Genomic DNA, 19,793 nt, shown 5'->3' with positions numbered 1-19,793 from the left:
AGCAAATTTGTGTATTAGGTATTCATACTTAGGCAAGATTCCCTTTAGAAGTTCACCTCAGTATGAAGTGAAGTTTCTTAACAAGCTTGAGTTAAAATCGAGTTATTAAGGAAGTAATAATACATAACATGTTGGCATTAATTACCAAGAAATAACTTCATTTATCATGTGTTTCTCTCTTACGGGGTAGACAGAGAACAGTTTTGATAACACTGTAACACTACGTTCAGCTTTATGATGGATTAAGAATCAAATAAAGACAGATCTAGACTAGCCAAGCCTCAAAAAAGGACCCAAGTATATGTGCCGTTCCCTTGTTCTGCACAGAAAGTGAAGCGGCCGGCACACACTATGTGTTTTTTTTGCAACCAGACCAGCATGGAACCTTGGACTACGAATGTTGTGTTGCTTGTTGTTGAATGAACTTGTGCTCCTACGAATGGAACGAACTACAGTTCTTTTTTACACCAGACTATTAAAGAAAGTGCCATTGATTTGAGGTAAAGATTGATTTAAATGTCGATCACATTTTCCTTTCCACAAAAGAGGACAAGAAAGTTATCATTTTGCAATATCTCCATAACAGATGTCATTATGCGCTTCGTCTCAGTCGAGTATAATAAGTAGCATTATATAAAACATTTCAAACCAGTATACTCAAGCAGTGCCCATCTGGGCTTCTTCGTGCCACTAAGGAAATCACAACAATAGCTAGAAATCTCCAAGTAAGTTATATCCGAGCTCAGAGAGGCTTCAGCGTCCATTATTAAAGAAACCCTGTGCTGATAATGGAATAGAATCGCTTATTAAATATTCAATAGTTCGAGTACTTCGAGTAAATAAAATGTGAGAAGATTTGCGAGAGTTTATTGCTAGGTTTTATGCTTTCAATATTAAGTTTTCGACTAGAGTTTCATCAGAGTTAAGTGGATTCAGACAAGATTTTAAAATTTTTATTTGATTCATAAAACAAAGTCACGTCTTTCCCGGAAGGGTAGGCAAAGACTACATCTTTCTTCTTGCCATTATACTGGCATGCTTATGTAGTTCTTTCGCTTCATCCATATTTTGGGTACACTTGATGACCTTTAACCAGAACGGATTCACCGTTAGGTCAAGATTTGTTCGTCTAATGTTTCATATTTTATCTTTCCCAATTACCCACTCTTTCTACCTTAAATCTCTCAAGAATGGTTCGTAACGGACTTACGTTAATTACAAGTGCAATGGTTTACATTTTTTCTCGCATGTGGCGCTAGTTTGTACGTAGACAATATGTTGTTACCATAACCTGCTCTCACTCATTCTGTCCACAATACTAAACTGTCTAAGTGCATTCATTCATTATTAACGTTCTCTTTATTACGCTATTTCTTGTATGATCACTTGTATTTTACACAAAATAAATCTGACATAATATGTAATGATTAATATGAAACTAGTAGTATCCACTAGTACTAGTGGGATGGGAAGAAAATAGTCTGAAAGCGGGCCTAAGACCTCGAAGCATAATGGCGGACGGTGCAACTGGGAACGCTCAAAGATGAGATGAGAGAAAAAGACGGTGAGTGGCTCCGGACAATATTTAAAACATTCTCTTAGATTCTATCCCAATCGTTTTCCATAACAATTTTCCTCAGCAGTTGGATAAAAGCCCTAAAAATAACGAGCGCTGGAGTTTTATTAGGGTATAAAACAAAAATAACATCTTTGGACAGAGAACAGTCATTTTAGATGAAATGTTATGGGACACGTGTGTTCGATGCAATAAGTTTTCAAAGATGGCGGAGACGTGTAGTATTGACAATTTGAAAGCTTAACTTGGTGTTAGAGAATTTATAAAACTTGAAAATATAGTGAAAATTTGAAGAGAAATTTCGAAACTGGTTAATAGGGATACATACATACATAAAATCACGCCTCTTTCCCGGAGGGGTAGGCAAATAGGTATATTGATATATTATAAAAGTATGAAAAAGAAATTTCTTTTAGTTTAAAAAAACCCGTACCTTGATACTAAGGGAAGTTTTTACTGGTGAAGGATCAAGTTAAGAGAACATAATCTAAAGGGCCTAAATTAGCGTTTGAGTTTGCATGAAAAGATTGATGAATGTGCGTGAACTTATGCAGGGAACATATCACGTGGAAAAAGGTAGAAACTGCCCACATACCTTTGCTATCTCAATATAAGCAAAATATTTTGTTTAAAAATGCCTTTTATTTGCACCGCAGCGTTACATACGTGATAAAATACTTTCCTTCGTATAAGTTGTCCTAGTTTCTTTGTTGTGCGACAATAAGCCATGTTTTCTTGTAAACAAGGTCGAAATTACCATTTAGTAGTTTCTTAGGGTACAAGGACACGAAGACACCGAGACAGTAATATTGTCACCGGGGTTTCAACTAAAGTACTTAGGTCTCATGTTGCTGAAACTCAGAATTGGCATCATTAATAAGATATATACTAGATTGAGTCGACTAGTATTGTGTTTATTATAAAAAAGCTGCTTGATTTAAGCAGTTGTACCTGGGTGACCGAGCTGCGCTCGGTAATAATAATAATAAACACCATCAAAAAGTAGTAAAAATAAAACTATCCGTTGCTAACTACACCATTAGTAAAGCGGTTGCCGCATCGAATTATCGATCTCTAGCGACCATCTTATATAAGAAAATGATTTTGGGTGAAAATATGGCAAAAGTATTTTTTTCTGGACGCGGAACCCAGCTAAATCGACTATTTACGCACGTATGCACCTATATTTCAAATGTCAACGAAAACGTTAGAGCCGTTTTCGAGAACGCGAGTGCAAATATTTACATACAAATATTGCTCGTTTATTTATAGTATATGGGAAACCCAATCCATAAATCGTCCTGGCATTTGTTCCTTTTGCGCCCTCCCCAGAAACAGCCCGCATTCCATCTTCATTCACCCAGCTTGGATTATTAATTGTTGTCGTACCCCACCTACTGTAGAAAAACAGGTTTGTTATATAATAAATAAAAAATAAAATCAAAGTGAAACACAACCACGGCTATCCTTTAAACATATGTATGTCTATCAATATGACGTTATCTAAGTTAAAATATAAAACGTGTAAGTTTATTTAATATTTAGTCGGTTAATTATAAATACAGCAGAGACGGTATTTTTGTTTCATACGTTTTAGAGCGTGTTAAATGAAGTACCAAAAATCTTATGCCATTACAATATTATTTATTTCTTAAACTCAAACTGACCTTATTTTGCCAGTCACAATAATTTACAATATTTTTAGATGTTTTTTGATCTAAATCTTAATCATATTAATAATATAAAGCTGCCAACCAAATTTCGAAATTCCTAATCATTTTATGTCTTTGTTGAAAATGAATGACTCTTTCATTCTGGACCAAAAATCTTTTCATTTATTTCTCGTATAAATATTATTTCTCTCCCTTCATTTTTCTTTATACCAATTGAAAGAGATGAACAGACGTAAACACATTAATAAAGTGGATGGAGGGCGCGACCTAATTATTATATCTGTTGAACAAACAAAAATATCTAGAGACAATTTAATATTAATTTAATCGTGACATCGTCTTTGTCCCTTAAGGGGTAAACAGGGAACACGACGAGTCACAAGATTCGAATGTTACAAAATTCTATGTGAAATGCTGACAGCTTCTGGGCACGCTTCTGCAAGTTGATAATATGCAGGGCTGTACAATGTATAGTTTTTTTGTTTTTATTTTACTTTATTTTTATGGCCTACTATTAGTTTGATATTTATACTTAGTTAGAATTTTAAAGCATTTATATTTATATAATTTATTATATTACAAGTATAATTACAACTGCAAGTTGGTCGTTGTAACATATTTTATATTCTTTTAGTTAGTTGCAACAAATATATAATCATATATAGATTAATATTGTTACTAAGTATGACTGTATTGAACTGAATTGTATAAATTCTATTTGGACCATAGCAATCGGAATAAAATAGAACAAATAATACGACTACCTCATCTTTTCCCCATGGATTTTGTAAAAAGCGACTAAGGGATAAGCTTATAAACTTTTAGGCGATGGGCTAGCAACCTGTCAAGTAGTATTTCAATGCTGCTGGGTCTGGATATAGGCGTGATTATCTGTATGTACATATGTTCACTTTCAATTAAAAAGCTGTCAGTACATAGATCTTTCACGGGTTGTCCTGAAAATTGACAAATTCCTATTCATCGCAGCTACTAATTATGTATTCTGTCATCTTTCCAAAATTGGACATTGCCCTTACTTTTAATTTTTTCTCCGGGATATTTGACGACAAAGGGCCTCCTGTTATTAGCGACGTAATTCAAAAGTAATTTTAAAGGTGGCAATTAAAAAATCATTAGACAGCAAAACAAAGTATTTGAGTTAATTGTGATTGTAGCAGAAATTACGGTTTTTAATTAAACTCTCTCTCTTAGCGTTTTCCCAGTTCTACGCTAACCATTCCCGCTTCGGCCCTCAGGGCTTTTAGACACACTAGCTTTAGTCCGCGGATTCGCCTGCGTAGAAAGCCCCCTCTATCCTTTTCCTATATCCTTCGCAGCGTAGACAAAACTAACAGCCTTGAAAAGACTGATAGGCCACGTCCAGCTCTTTAGCTTAATGATAGAATTGATTCAAATAGTGACAGGCTGCTAGCCCGTAGCCTAAAAGAAGAATCCCAAGTAAATAAGTCTATCCCTTAGTCGCCTTTTACGACATCCGTGAGAAGAAAATGTTGTGGTCCTATTCTTTTTCTATTGGTGCCGGGAACCACGCGGCGCAAACATTAAAACCGTAAAACCGTAATAATTGGATTGTTTACGTACGGTTTGTTACCAACACGATTGTGTTTACAATATTGGGATTGTTACGAGATCTGAATAAACTAGAGGTCCGATGAATTATTCAACGCATACACTAACGAATTTTCGAAACTATGTTTTGTACTTTAAATAAAATAATTTTCCTGGAGATAGGGTAAGTCAAGAATACCGTAAACCGATATTTTTTTTAGTTTGCATGAAGAGCACTAGCGAAGAAGCGAAAGTAGTATGCAGGGATTGTGGCCTGTTAAAAGTTGCAGTCTCTGCCTACTTCTCCGGGAACGAGGCGATATTTTATGTTTTTTTATTAATGTCAAAACTATCAAAATTTTCTTTCTGAATTTCATAATAACACAATAAACAAATGAACACAAAGTGGATTCGCTTCACCAGACGATCTGCATAAACAAAAGTACCTATCTAACAGCTTATTTATTTTCCAATTATTGAGCCAATAATAACAACATGATTTAAAATCGTTAATTTCACAAAACCTGCAAAGGGACCGCAAGTCCCAATCACGGGCCGATCCGGGATAAATCCGGGACGGTCGCAACTTGCCCCCAATTAGCCAATTGTTCTATTGCCCGATTTCAATTACGACACGGGATTACTACGAGTTATGGTAACTTTGCCAATCTCCCTGTTAGGGTAACGGAATGGTGATCCGAACGGCTTATTTAGTTGCATTTAATTCAATACATAGTTTATGTTTTGTATTTAAAGTTAATTCTTAGTAAATACATGACTTATATCTATTAGGCACTTACTAAGTTCCGGTATAAGACTATAGCTACTATGGACTTGAGCAGATAACCTTAAACATTCTAGAATATACCTATTGTTCATGGAAAAGATAGAGAATGCAATAAAATGGTTTTTCAAATCAACATAGACGTATAATTTGAAGATTTGCAAAGAAAATAATCAAAATTGCCGTGCCGTGTGGTTCCCGGCACCAATATAAAAAAGAATGGGACCACTCCAACTCATTTCCCATGGACGTCGTAACAGGCGATTAAGGAATAGGCTTATAAACTTGGGATTCTTATTTTAGGCGATGGGCTCGTAAACTGTCACTATTTGAATCTGAATTCTATCATTAGGTAAGTCAAAAAGCTGAACGTGGCCTATCGGTCTCTTCGAGACTGTTGTGTGACTATAAACGTGACTCTATGAAAGAAAAAAATAATCAAAATTATTAACAACAGCAAAAAAATGATCATTATAATTATCATCTAGATATTCGCTATATAAAAATGGATGTGAGTGCAGTCATTAGTCACCTCCTGATATGCGGGCGATCCATTAACCGCTGAGTTATGGGTTCTATTCCTGTACCCGACTCTGGAATTGGTGTTGTTAGATGATATTTCATATTGGAATAGCTGGGAACATTGTGCCATAACTTAATACTTGGAAAAGTGTAGGAATAAAAAAGCATTGGTGATATGCATCTGGATATCACAGTATTGAAATTTTAGTAAATTGAAAGTGGTAAGTGAAAAGTTTAGGTAGATTAAGGAAATAGTCAACGAGAGTAAAGGAATGATGGAAAGGGAAGTTTTAGGCGTACTGTGATTAAATCAAATCTTGGTAAAAATGTTAGATCAAGAGTACTCTCAACCGAATAGGGTGATAAATAAGAATGAAGCAAGAGAAGTATGCAGGAATCATCATCATGATAGTAGTCTGACGCAGCATAAATACTCACCTAAAAATTCACTTTTCAGTGTTGTGTGATTCATTGCAAAACTAATTGTTGTCCGCGACTTCGTCCGCATTAAGTCTCTGTTATCTCTACAAATTTCAACTTATAATTCGAATGTTATTCCAATTGTTAGGTACTGGAAAGTTTCTTAAAAATTCTATCATTAAGTTTTGTGCCTTAAAGAGTAAATATAACAAACAGACGGACGAATCTTTTTGTTTCAGGAACTTAATCGGCGGTTTACAAAAAAACGATACATTGGTCATTCAATTTTTTATACGAGTTCGAAATGATAACGTTTCCATTATCCAGAGTGCACAGGATGGTAACTTTAGTATCTACGGTACTACATAAAACAAACATACAGACATTGAAGCGCCATGAAATAACTGGAAGTTTCTACATAATGTTATACACAGTTAAATGAACCTCTACCTCCAAATAAAATTATAAAAACCCACTTTCTTATAAGTCTGCTAAACATATTAAAATTTTTACTTGCTTTGTTCCGCTACGTTATAATGTTTCGCCGGTACATTTTTCTTGCCTTTATTTTCTTAGCGGCCAGTGTGAAAATCTTTGTTTTAATTAAAACCTTTCCGCTCACATATATTGCGGTATATATGTACGTTTAAGAATTGTGTGAGATTTTCTGCACTAGCAGCTTTGCTAGGAGACACTCAGAATGACTGAAAGTAACTTTACATCGGCATTTATTATTTTAAGAAGATTTAACTGTTTCATTAAAACATTTTTTCATTGTAATGAATAGGAATAAAAAATATTCTCAGGAATTAAAAAAAATATATTTTACTTCAAACAAAGTACCACGTCAAATGATTTATTGCACTTTTTTTGTGCCCTGAAATCACCTAATGTAAAATCGCCTGAGTGATTAAAATCAAAATTTGATTCCACTTTTTTTTAAACTTGTTCAAACATCCTTTGCACAGGAACACATAAGTAATTGTATAACCTGAATGTGCAGATTTTCTCACAATGTTATGTTCAACGTATTATGTGTATGTGTGTAGTATATCTCCTCAAAGTCATAGGGCCGTGTTTAGCAGGAGTATATTTGGAGTGCCTCTCGAGGCGGGCGTGGGCAGCTTTCCGTGAAAATCCTCAAGATTGCTACCTACACACGTTTAGTTTCGTATTTATTCATAGTTTGTAGCATTATCAATATAAAATAAATACATACATACATAAAATCCCGCCTCTTTCCCGGAGGGGTAGGCAGAGACTACCTCTTTCCACTTCCACACTTCTCTGAAATACATACAAGTATGAAATGTAAAGATTTGTTTTCCTTTTTGTAATACGTCTATAATCCTTGCGGGGTAGACAAAGCTAACAGTAAAGAACAAGCTTTTTGGCTTAATGATAAAATTGAAATTAAAATAGTGACATGTTCTTAGCCCATCGCCTAAAAGAAAAATCCCATGTTTATAAGCCTTTTCCTTAGTCGCCTGATACGACTTCCATGGGAAAGAAAAGCATTGGTCCTATTTTTTTTTTAACGGGTGCCGGAAATCACACAGCAATTAGTTGTAATACAAGAAACTCTTCGAACTCTTCACATTAAATAGAAACGCGGGCCCGCGCCCCATCTACTCTGCCATAACGCCGCAATGTGACTTTGAAATATATGTATACTAGAGGCCGCCCGCGACTTCGTCCGCATGGAAACCCTATCAATCCCGCGGGAACTCTGGGATAAAAAGTAGCCTATGTGTTATTCTGGGTCTTCAGCTACCTACATACCAAATTTCATGGTAATTGGTTCAGTAGTTTTTGCGTGAAAGAGTAACAAACATCCATACATCCATACAAACTTTCGCCTTTAAAATAGTAGTAGGATAGGATAGTAGGATAATTCCGACGCCTTGAGAGGTAGAATATATGTTCACAAAAACTTTACATAAGTGCAGTGCCGTGTGATTCCCGGCACAAATAGAAAAAAGAATAGGACCACTCCATCTCTCTCCCATGGATGTCGTAAAAGGCGACTAAGGGGTAGGCTTATAAACTTGGGATTCTTGTTTTAGGCGATGGGCTAGCAACCTGTCACTATTTGAATCTCAATTCTATCTTAAAGCCAAATAGCTGAACGTGGCCTATCAGTCTTTACAAGACTGTTGGCTCTGTCTACCTCGCAGGGGCTATAAACGTGATTATATGTAACTCTACATAAATAATTAAGACCTATATTGTAACCATATTAAAGGAATAAATGAAAATGATTAAGAGGTTTTTTTGTATTAAAACTGGGTGCGGACGCGCTTTTAAATTGCGCTTTCTTGTCTACATCTAGTGTGCTCGGACCTTTAGTCATCATAAATCATCAGAATGCATTCATGCAGTATTCACATAGTCGGGATGTCGTGTCAGCATATAACATATCCGGAATAACAGATCAATTCGGATTGGAGCGGCAGTAATCGGTGTATGGAGTGATTGATGATGATGATTTATAATGTATACATCAAAGGAAGGAACAGGCCAATCAAAATTTATAAATTAAACACGTACATCAAGTTTTTTTTTTTCACCTCAACTCTTTTGTAATCTTTCATCTTATCTATAGTCTTATATTATTTCAGAGTAATAGTATGTTCCAGGTGCAAGTGCATGAGAATTACCTGGCACATACGAGCTATACTACATATTCTTCTGCACCTGGCACGTACAACACCAAATTTTTAACATACTACCTCAAATTTAAAAAGTCAATCTCTTGATTGAAATAATAATAATATAAGAAAAATCACAACTTGTGATTTTTCTTATATGCGATGGGCTTGCAACCTATCACTTTTTGAATTTCAATTCCATCAATCTAATATTATATAAAAAACTAATATTATAAAGCTGAAGAATTTGTATGAACGCGCTAATCTCAGGAACTAAGGGATCGAATTGAAAAAATATTCTTACGTTGTTAGACCATTTATCGAGGAAGGCTTTAGGCTATATATCATCATGCTGCAACTATAAGGAGCAAATAAATAATGGAATATGTGAAAAACGGGGAAAATTATTGATCCTTGAGAGCTTCAATGATGCCCAAAATAACTTTTCCACGCGGAAGAAGTTGCGGGCACAGCTACTAAGTTATAAAGCTGAGTCACCACATCCACCTTTCAGAATTTAAAAAAATGCTAGCTCTGTTTAATCGGTCATTATATTTATGTTTGTATGAATAATACGAAGTCACAGGAGACAACTAGTAGATAAATGATACAATCTCGACATTTCTATTACTTTACAGCGCGGGAAACTCCGTTGGATGGAACATCTAATTTCCGGGATACTGTAGAAGACTGCAGTAAATGTAGCTAACTGCGTAGTGCTCATATACCAGTAAGCACTAATAATATTGAATGAAATATTGTTCATGGACAGACCTTTCTTACTAGGTACTTTATTATGTTCAAATACTTTTCATCGCTGAAATAAGTTGTGCTTTTGGAAAAACATAAATATAAATTTTGAATAATATCAAGATTATGTTATCACTATGCTTATGTTCATTTAATCCGTTAATATATAGACTATTTTATAAAGCTTTAAAAACATTCACCTGATAAAGCTTTGAAGCTCAATAATGTTTTTAATACGTAAAAGAAATACTTCGAGTATTGTAAAGGGAAATTACTCTTTTTATTTAAATCGTAATCCCTCGGGGTTAAAAGGCGCTCTTATTAACCACATTATCACACAAACCATTCTTCATTGTAATGAAGAAGAAAAATCCCTAACAGGCAGAACACCTGAAGCATATAAGTACGTGCGGTGGGTGACAAAAATATATACGAGTATGTACTTACCAGCTTCATATCATAATCGAAGTACTTTTCTATGTAGCCCACATTGAGGAAACAGACATCTAAACTTCACTCTGTCATCCGATTTCTGTGGTCTCGGTTCTATTATGAAACTAATATCAAGTTACAATGTACCGTACATCGGTCAGGAAAAATGATGTGCCATATATGGAAAAATGTCAGCGTGAAACTGAAAAATCGTGTCGTCCTTGTGTGCGCTACGCTCGCTCGCGGTCGGAAGAGACGCCCGTGGACCTGACAATTTCCGGCACAGGCATCCATAACTAGGGCATAAAATATGAAGAACGCAGAAGAACGCTCGTCGTCCATGGACCCGACAATTTCTAAGAACTTAAAATCTTTACGATACACATATGATATATAAATTAATAATTTTTTAGAAAATTATCTTATTCGGAATGTCTGTATTTTATTTTGTGTTATGATATTTTTTTCAATAAAATCATAACACAATTCTACAGCTACAATGTCATTCTAAAAAAGTAAAGATCTGTAACATATTTATTTTTTAACTGGGATTTATAAATAAATAAATATAAATAAATAAATATATACGGGACAAATTACATTGATTGAGTTAGCCTCGAAGTAAGTTCGAAACTTGTGTTACGAGATACTAACTCAACGATACTATATTTTATAATAAATACTTATATAGATAAACATCCAAGACCCAGGCCAATCAGAAAAAGTTCTTTTCTCATCATGCCCTGACCGGGATTCGAACCCGGGACCTCCGGTGTCACAGACAAGCGTACTACCGCTGAGCCACAGAGGCCGTTTATGTTACTCTGTTTATCTCGTCCTTTTTCGATCCTTTGCCTTTTGGTGTCTGATCACTGATAATAAGATAGCCTCAAGATACTGGTCGCGGATTTAACATGGCTTTTAGTGTTGTTTTATGGTAAGTTGGTCAGGTTCAGTTTGTTTGTTTTAAAGTTATTGTAGTAATAGTCATTGTAATAAAAAATTTCTCCTTTAGTATATTATTGATATTTGATGAAGGTAACCGATCGAAACCAGTATTAGTATTGTTAATTTTATTTTATTTTCGAATAAAACGAGAAATTCCGTTAATTTCAATTTCTTTAGGAATTTTGAGAAATTTTCTCTTTATGCAACTCTCGCACCTCAAATTTCAAATCTCAATTTTCTCGAAATTTCAAGACTCCGCGGTTTGATATGTAAATAACACAATATATCTTTCAGAATTTTTAACGTTTTTACGTGATACATACATACATATGGTCACGTCTATATCCCTTGCGGGGTAGACAGAGCCAACAGTCTTGAAAAGACTGAATGGCCACGTTCAGCTATTTGGCTTAATGATATAATTGAGATTCAAATAGTGACAGGTTGCTAGCCCATCGCCTGAAAAAGAATCCCAAGTTTGCAAGCCTATCCCTGAGTCGCCTTTTACGACATCCATGGAAAAGAGATGGAGTGGTCCTATTCTTTTTTGTATTGGTGCCGGCAACCACACCTCACTTACGTGATACAATAAATCCAATGTTGAAAAACGGGGTTTCAATTGTTCAAATTCAACAAAATACTCGATGTACGTACAACAAGACAGAAGACCATAAAGAAGAAAAATGTGCTTGCCTTTATGCATCGAAACAATTTGTCTCTGGGAATCCAATTGCATTCATCCTTTCACAGAATTACTCTACACGAGGTTACGTAGCTTCTTGCGATGCACTCAGGAAATTGTTTTTTTTTAATTGGAAATTATTGTATCTCTGAGTCGCGAAGCGTGTAAACATTTTTATTACACGATTCAATTTTGATGTTGACATTGGTTGTACAAATTTAAAGTAAATTATTTGAGGCTATAATTTAAATAAAAAAATCGAAAGCAAAAAAATATAAACGTGAAAATCTACTAAACTACATATTTTAGGAATTTATCATAAAATATTTTTCTAGTCGAAATAATAACCTGATAATAAATGATTTAAACCAAGAATGAAGCAGTCAATGGTAAGTATTTTTTTCTCACTGCTAATTTGAAGGCATTACAAGAGATAAGTTTAAAAAATGAATAAGCAGGGTTAAACAAAAGTCGCAATAGAGCCATGGAGAGATAATAGAGGAGATGATGGAAGAGAAGTGGTCAGTCTGGAAAAGACGCGAAGGTCACGTTCAGCTGGGCGCTATTCGACTTAACGTTGCCACACAAGAGGTTAGGAATACTATTTTGCGTTGTTATCTGCAGTTAATTTCGCCACCAAAATTACATAATATAACTCTCTAGTGAATCTAATTGCTGATAAATTTATAGCCAATATCTTAATTCCAATAAGGACTGTTTTCGGATCTTGTGATATTTTACTCTGTCTACTCCGTAAGTGCTGATATGTTAATTGTTCATAACAAGCTATTTACAAAAGAAATTTCTTTTTCCACCGAAATGTTCATGAGATGTCGCCAAAATGACGAACGAAACGCAATACGCGTGTTTTACCGTGAAGTCTCGCATTAACAAGGTTCCGAACCTTGACATCATTCCCAGCTTCCAGAACAGGTCGCGCTTATCCAAACACTGATGACTTATTAACGATATAAGAGTTATTTATAAACAATATTTCGTAATAAGGAAAAATGTAAAGCCGAATTCACACTTCAGTCGGAAGTATTTCTATTACTAATTACACTTTATCTGTGCTTTCCATAGCATAAGTCTCAAGCCAAGAAGGTAACTATCATTGGTTGACTCTTAGTAAGTATTAAATATAATGTCTTTCCCGGACGGGTAGACAGAGTGGAAAAATGTAGTATTTTCCTACGATATCTGCATACTTATTCTGCATTATCTACATCCATAACTTTCGTTTCATGCAAGCTCGTGGGCTTAGGGCACAGTATTATAGCGTATAACATTATAGTAACATAAGTATTTTATGTAATAAAGATAAAATAAAACCGATTCAAGGTTGAACCCTATAAAATGGCTGTAACATCTCGCCGATTAAGACACTATAAAAAAGCAAAAAAGGTTAACTTACAAAGTCTTCCACCGTGTGTACGTTGCACAAATCTGGTTCACTACACTTTTGGGTTGAATGTAGGTAAAATTAGGTGTTGTAGCGTGTAAAATTAGCGCGTGAGTGGTCTAGGGCGGCACGTCGGCGCGGGTACGGCGGCGGGCGGCGACTGGGGCGCCTGAACGTCGCGCCAGTCCGCCGCCCGCCCGCCCCGCGCCTTATCACTGAGGTTGCCAGATGATAGGCGGTTGTGGGATCGTCCCGGATCGTTTGATTGTTTCGGGCTTTTGTTTTACAATTATTGTTTTGCCATTATTTATTTTTGATCTTTTCATTGCAATATAAATAGAAATCAATTGGTGTTCGCTTGTCTCGTATCTTTTTCGAAAACAAATATTTGTTGAAAGTTTCCAGACCCGTAAACCTGAGACATTGAAATTTTGAGTTTTGTTTCTTAAATAGAATTCTTTCAGAATCTCAATTCCATGATTGAACTATTTAGCTTCGTCTATTAGTCTTCGAATACAACGATTAATTAATGGTTATGTCTCCTCCATAGAAGATATAGAGGTGATATGTGTGTGTATGTGTGTATGCTAAATGACCGGTGGTTATGGAATAAACTCGGTAACAAATATTCACACTTTTATGTTTATTATGATTTTTGTTTATTGTTTTTTATTAGTTGTTGTTTATCACGACTGCAAATGCACAGAAAAACAAAAATTTAATAATATGCGCTCATTACGTTTTAGTTATTATTTTTATTATCATTGTACTTACATAGTAATTAATTTGCCACTGCATGTGTAGGTATTTTTCTGATTTATGTCGAAGAATATATCGGTGTTGGTTACCCTATTTATCACACGAATAAAATGTATTTAATGGTTGACCGCCCGACTATGGCATATTCATTGAAATTTTCCGTTTTACGATGCGATTTATTAATGACTTAAGTGGTCTTTGCTGTAATTTTCCATTTTGTGCTTATGTGGTCAACAGTTCAAGTAATTGTTAAACAAAGTAAAACAAATAATTTGTAAGGAAAGGCTAATAAACTTAGATTTCTGCTACGAGCTGGGCTAGCAACCTTTAGCTCTCAATTATTACGTTAATCATACAGCTAATCGTGGCGTGTCTACCCCACAAGGAATAAATACTTGATATATATTTACGTATTATTATATGAAGTGGGTGGCACTCAAAACCTAAGTTCCTTCGCTGTGTTATAATAAACTTATAATGACGGTGTGGAGTTTGCAAAAGTTTGATTGCTCTGAAAACAGAGTTCCAAATGAGTGGCGTTTTCATAACATAATTAGTGGTATAATAATACCTTAGTGTTATTATGTTATTACTAAGGGATAGGCTTATAAATTTGTGATTCTTCTGATGGACTGGCAACCTGTCACTACTTGAATCTCAATTCTATCATCGAGCCAAAAAGCTGAACGTGGCCAGTATCAGTCTTTTCTAGACTGTTGGCTCTGTCGAGTTGCCAAGAGATATAAACGTGTATGAGGAATTTCATTACATTTTTTTTGGAATGTTTATAACACGGACACATTTCTTCTAGATTCCATTAAAGCATATTTGCAATTGTATTCTCAGCTTGTCACCAATCACGTCTAATAAGAGGCAGCAAGTAAAATGGAGCGATAACAAGCATTTGGCATGAGAAATCTTTTTTAATCGGCTGACCATATTCTGTATCTATAGTCGCTTTAGTTGTTATTGCTTTTATCCTTTAGACGACTCTTACCAGTGTAAAGTAATCACATTGATTGACTTGACTTAGCTTCGAAATAAGTCCGAGACTTGTGTTACGAGATACTAACTCAACGATGCTATATTTTATAAAAAATACTAATATAAATAAACATCCAATACCCACGGCTACGAGAGAAAGTTCATTTCTCATCATGCCCTGGCAGAGTGCTAAGATGATATACACGTAGATACATAAAATTTCTCTTGTCCATAGGGGTAGACAGAGACTACATTCCATTCCATTTGCCACGATTCCTTCATTCGCATTCATTACTCTCTCCATGCAATCTCGCCGCTTTACTATAACAGTAATGTTTATTCACTGAACGGCTTACCACCAGGCATTAAAGCGAAACGATGTTTATTCAGTAACAATTAATCTTTTAGAGCCTTACTATTTTATCATTAAACTTAAATCCATAATTAAACTGGCTACGTCATGCACCCACGCATCGTGGCAACTCATTTAATCTATTTTTAAGTAACCCTTACGATTATAGCCGATTATAACCGCCACTTGGGGTAAAAATCAAATCGCATATAGATTCTTGACTCATATAAATCTTGATAATATATAGTGCTCAAAGGTAAAAGTAATATATATTTAATTTTGTAAAAATGAAATGCAAACGAAGTCTTTTCCTTTTTTTTATCCTATGGTCGTTATTATAGGTAAGTAATGAGTTTTAATACAAAATGCTTTTAATCATGGTTTCATAATGGATTAAAACCACGGAAAATATTAATTGAAAAGTTGCCTGCATTAATTTATTGTCGCTCTACAAGTAAAACCAAATTAGCTTTGTGCTGCGACTGAAATATTAAACTTACTTATAAAAATAGGGTGTTACTAGATCGATGTCGAATCCGAAAATAAGATTAGAAAAATTGTTACGTGTATCTGTTTGTTCAAGCATTATGCAATAGGTAACTAAAAGATTGAAAACAACGAAACTACATCCAAGGAACCAGTAGGCAGAAACTACACCGTTTCACGAGATAATTGTGAAGTTGACGTTGTTGAAGAAAATGCTGCAGTGCAGTTTGTTACCGCTTCTTCTGCACTGGCAGTAAACTTAGTTTTGACGTCAACCAATGTTGTGAATCCAAACGTTTTGACGAAATTTTTATTAAGCTATATGAAGTATCCTATACTAATGAATAAAATTTTGAATTTTTTTTTTGAGCTCTGCATAGTTCCCTGATTCCCATGGGAGGACTAAACGAAGCTAATGCAGGTGGACCTTTATCATTCATACATAAAAAAATGATAACTTGTGTTTGTCTTTCTACTTCACCAATACTAATGAAATTTGGAAGAGACACAAATAGTTGAGAATGTAAGAAGCACATAAGTTATCCTTAATCCCGTGCGATTTACGTTAAACAATAATAGAGCTGTTGTTTTTCTAAATACACATTTTCATCAGTTTCGTGGGACACAGTCTGTGTTTGTGCCCGGGAGACAGGGAGACGCGGCTCTCCGGGATCCGGCCTTTTGTGATTGATTACTCGCCCAAAATGTTTAAAAGATTAAGGATAAAGTTACTAAGTTGAACTTGGACGTTGCATTACACCTTTACAACAAAGCGAGTAGAATATCCGTATACAAGATTCCATTTGAATTTTATACATACAGTAAGTGTATGTAGAAGGCCTTAAAACTTAAAATAACACTATATGTCGAAGTTTGCCAAGGATGGTGAAGTAAAATAAATTCCTCAACAGTAAATGATATTTTAACAACATTTGTATTGCTGGAAAGAATGATAGGAGTACATTTTGCGTAAAAAAAGTATAATTATTTTCAAAATAAACTCTCAATCATGATAAATTTAATTGAAAGAAAGAAAGAAAGAAAGAAAGAAAAATCTTTATTTGGCGCAAGATGTAACATAACATTTTCATTCATAAACAGAGATAAAAATAAAAAAAAAATACATGATGCGACCAAAAGGGTTTCCACTCAGCATATGCATGTGTATGATGAGGTTACACAATGCGCTGATTTTCAGTGGAACCTAGTACGGAGGCTTTGCCATTCAATATGAAGGATACATATTAAAAATATCAACACAAAATAACAAGAAAACAGCAGTGAGTTAATAGAGCACTAGGGAGTTAATATATGTTGAGTATGAGCGTGAGTGTAACTATGTATTGAATGGGCTTATTTCACAAAATATAATTTTCAATTTCTATTTGACTCGTTAATAATTGGTTCTAATTGACACCAAGTCACTATATGATACTTCTTAAAACCTAATTTACAATATAACATTAATGCACTATCATTTCCTACTCTGCAATATGCAAAGGTATCTTTATTTCTCTTTAATTGGTTATTGCAGACTAGTTTCAACAGGAGTTCGGCGTAACCATTTCTTCTATACCTCTCCAATGTATAGAGATGTGTTAAGGCACCAACTTCATTGATAAAAACCCAACAAACTAGCTGGTCATCCTTAAATATTCCATATCCTGATCTGGCTTTGATCAGAAGCCCAAAATACCACGGAGAGCTGTCGTGTTTGTTTACCCATAATGAATTTACTAAAGTTATATGTTCTTCTGTGAGCAGACCAAAGGTAGCACCATCAGGTAGACTGAAAATAATAACGATCTTATTAACATTAAAACATTCCGAAAAAAGATCATTAATTTTGAAAAGTTTGCAATATTTTTCCTAGAGAGGAGCACAAAGAGTGAATTTCCCGGAATTCTTAAGATTGTTGTACATACTTAGGCAAAGCCACGGGCATATGTTGGTTGTTTATAAATCAGTAATGATTATATCATGTAGGTACTTAGTAATACCAATATTATATAAATTAGAGATAAGATAAAAGAAACGGTAACTGTCTTACAAAATATTTTCAAACATGGGCTGCTGTTTATCTAATATAACAATTTCATTTGAATGTTCATCTAATTTTAAATCCATATTAATATCTTGAAGTACATTGCGTATGCACATGATTATGTTCTTTGGTGCAAATGGAACGGTGATTTTATCTCTCCAGTCAATAATTTTTGTTGCTTTTAAAGCATTCTCAAGTAGTTCCGTGTCATCAACCGGACATTGAATTATGATTTCTTTGTGGGTGTCCTGAAAGATAGTATATGCAATATTTGATGAATATAAATTCGTAGCTCTGCTGAAAGATCTTTTTTAAGAACAAGTTTCGATGGCACAGTGATTTGGTCAATAATGATATCCTACTGAGAACCTCTTGGGAATCTGTTTCTGATAATGCAAAATTATTAATTAGCTTTACTTACTTTACTATTAATGGCAATCATACCATTTCTTACATCTCCAAACGGGGAATGCACTTCAAATTTGTGAAGTAATCCATTTTCAGCCCATTCTTTTTGAGTTTGTAACGCCCAAAACCCTGAGACTCCTCTAGGCCAATCCGTTTCAAACGCTGTTTGGAGCTCCGGCCATTTTTCCAACGGCATCAACTTCAAAGACTCCATTTAAACAAATACAATTGCTTTTATATGAAATGTTATTGATAGGTATATATATATTTTATGTAGATGATATTATTTTGTCTTATTGATTTGGAGGTCACAGTTTATCTTCTACGAGTCTACCTTCAAAATAAATAGTCACCTCACAATTTCGAAAAATTACAATGAAACTTCAGATTATTTTTACTTTATTTACCCTTCTAAAATCAGTAAAACAATTATTTTAAAATGTATCACATGCTCTCGCTTCAGATATCTAACGACAACTGATCAAATGATTCACTGTGACTCAACAAGTTAAGCGGTTTTATTAGTACCGAGCCAATGTGCAGCTATGAGTTGTATTGATTGACCATAATAAGTAGGTAAGTAGATATTTTTAAATTATATAAATAGCTACGGTTTGAGGATGTGAACAGACTCCTTTACTCACTGTTTATATAACACAGTGTGACCAATCTAAACTAAACGAGATGTGGGCGTATTGTATGTAACTCAGGTTAATTCATGAAATGATAACCATTGGGTTATGATTAATATATATGTATATATAAATATTGATTACTGTCAAATACCCCCCTGCCTACCCCTCCGAGAAAGAGGCGTGATTTTATGTATGTTTGTATATATATATATCGTGAGTGTACATGAGTGTGCAATAAAAGCAAATGCAGAAATGAAGATAATAGTCCACCAACTTACTATTTTTAAATGTATACATCTATACGTAACTATTTACGTCTATATTACTTGCGGGGCTAACAGAGCCAACAGTCTTCAAAAGACTGGTAGGCCTCGTTCAGCTATTTGGCTTGATGATAGAATTGAGCTTCAAATAGTGGCAGGTTGCTAGCATATCGCCTAAAAGAAGAATCCCAAATTTTAAATGTTATTACCACAAATAGGGAATAATAAAGCCTTGAGTATAGCATTTCGAATTCTATGGCTTCTACCGTTACCCAAGTATTTAATGTCTATTTAAAGAGGTGAGAAACTAACCAGGATTTACGCTGCGAAGAAAGAAGAAGAAATGATTCCCCAAACATATTGTTGCCATTTTCATTCATAAAAACCATTGAAAATTGCTTTATCTAGATTTATATGATTAAAAGACATTATTTGAAATCAAAAACCATTAAT

The 19,793-nt window shown here is 34.6% G+C and overlaps 2 protein-coding genes across 2 annotated transcripts in view; both read right to left on the bottom strand.

The window, feature by feature from the left end:
• Positions 1 to 13,557, bottom strand: part of LOC106132582 (receptor-type tyrosine-protein phosphatase kappa) — a 112,646-nt gene extending 99,089 nt beyond the window's left edge. The window contains exon 1 of the mRNA XM_013332032.2: positions 13,422 to 13,557. The gene's annotated coding sequence lies outside the window, so the exon portion shown is untranslated. The remainder of the gene's footprint in view (positions 1 to 13,421) is intronic.
• Positions 13,558 to 17,097: 3,540 nt separating this feature from the next.
• LOC106132628 (uncharacterized) lies at positions 17,098 to 18,767 on the bottom strand. Its single transcript, XM_013332084.2, has 3 exons — positions 18,456 to 18,767; positions 18,041 to 18,282; positions 17,098 to 17,779 (listed from the first exon to the last, which is right to left on the bottom strand). The coding sequence occupies exons 1-3, from the start codon at positions 18,654 to 18,656 to the stop codon at positions 17,365 to 17,367; spliced, it is 858 nt and encodes a 285-aa protein (XP_013187538.2). The 5' UTR covers positions 18,657 to 18,767; the 3' UTR covers positions 17,098 to 17,364.
• Positions 18,768 to 19,793: the final 1,026 nt, after the last annotated feature.

The sequence above is a fragment of the Amyelois transitella genome, chromosome 19 (assembly GCF_032362555.1).
Source record: "Amyelois transitella isolate CPQ chromosome 19, ilAmyTran1.1, whole genome shotgun sequence".
Lineage (NCBI taxonomy): Eukaryota > Metazoa > Arthropoda > Insecta > Lepidoptera > Pyralidae > Amyelois > Amyelois transitella.
This window is presented reverse-complemented; position numbering and strand designations above follow the sequence as displayed.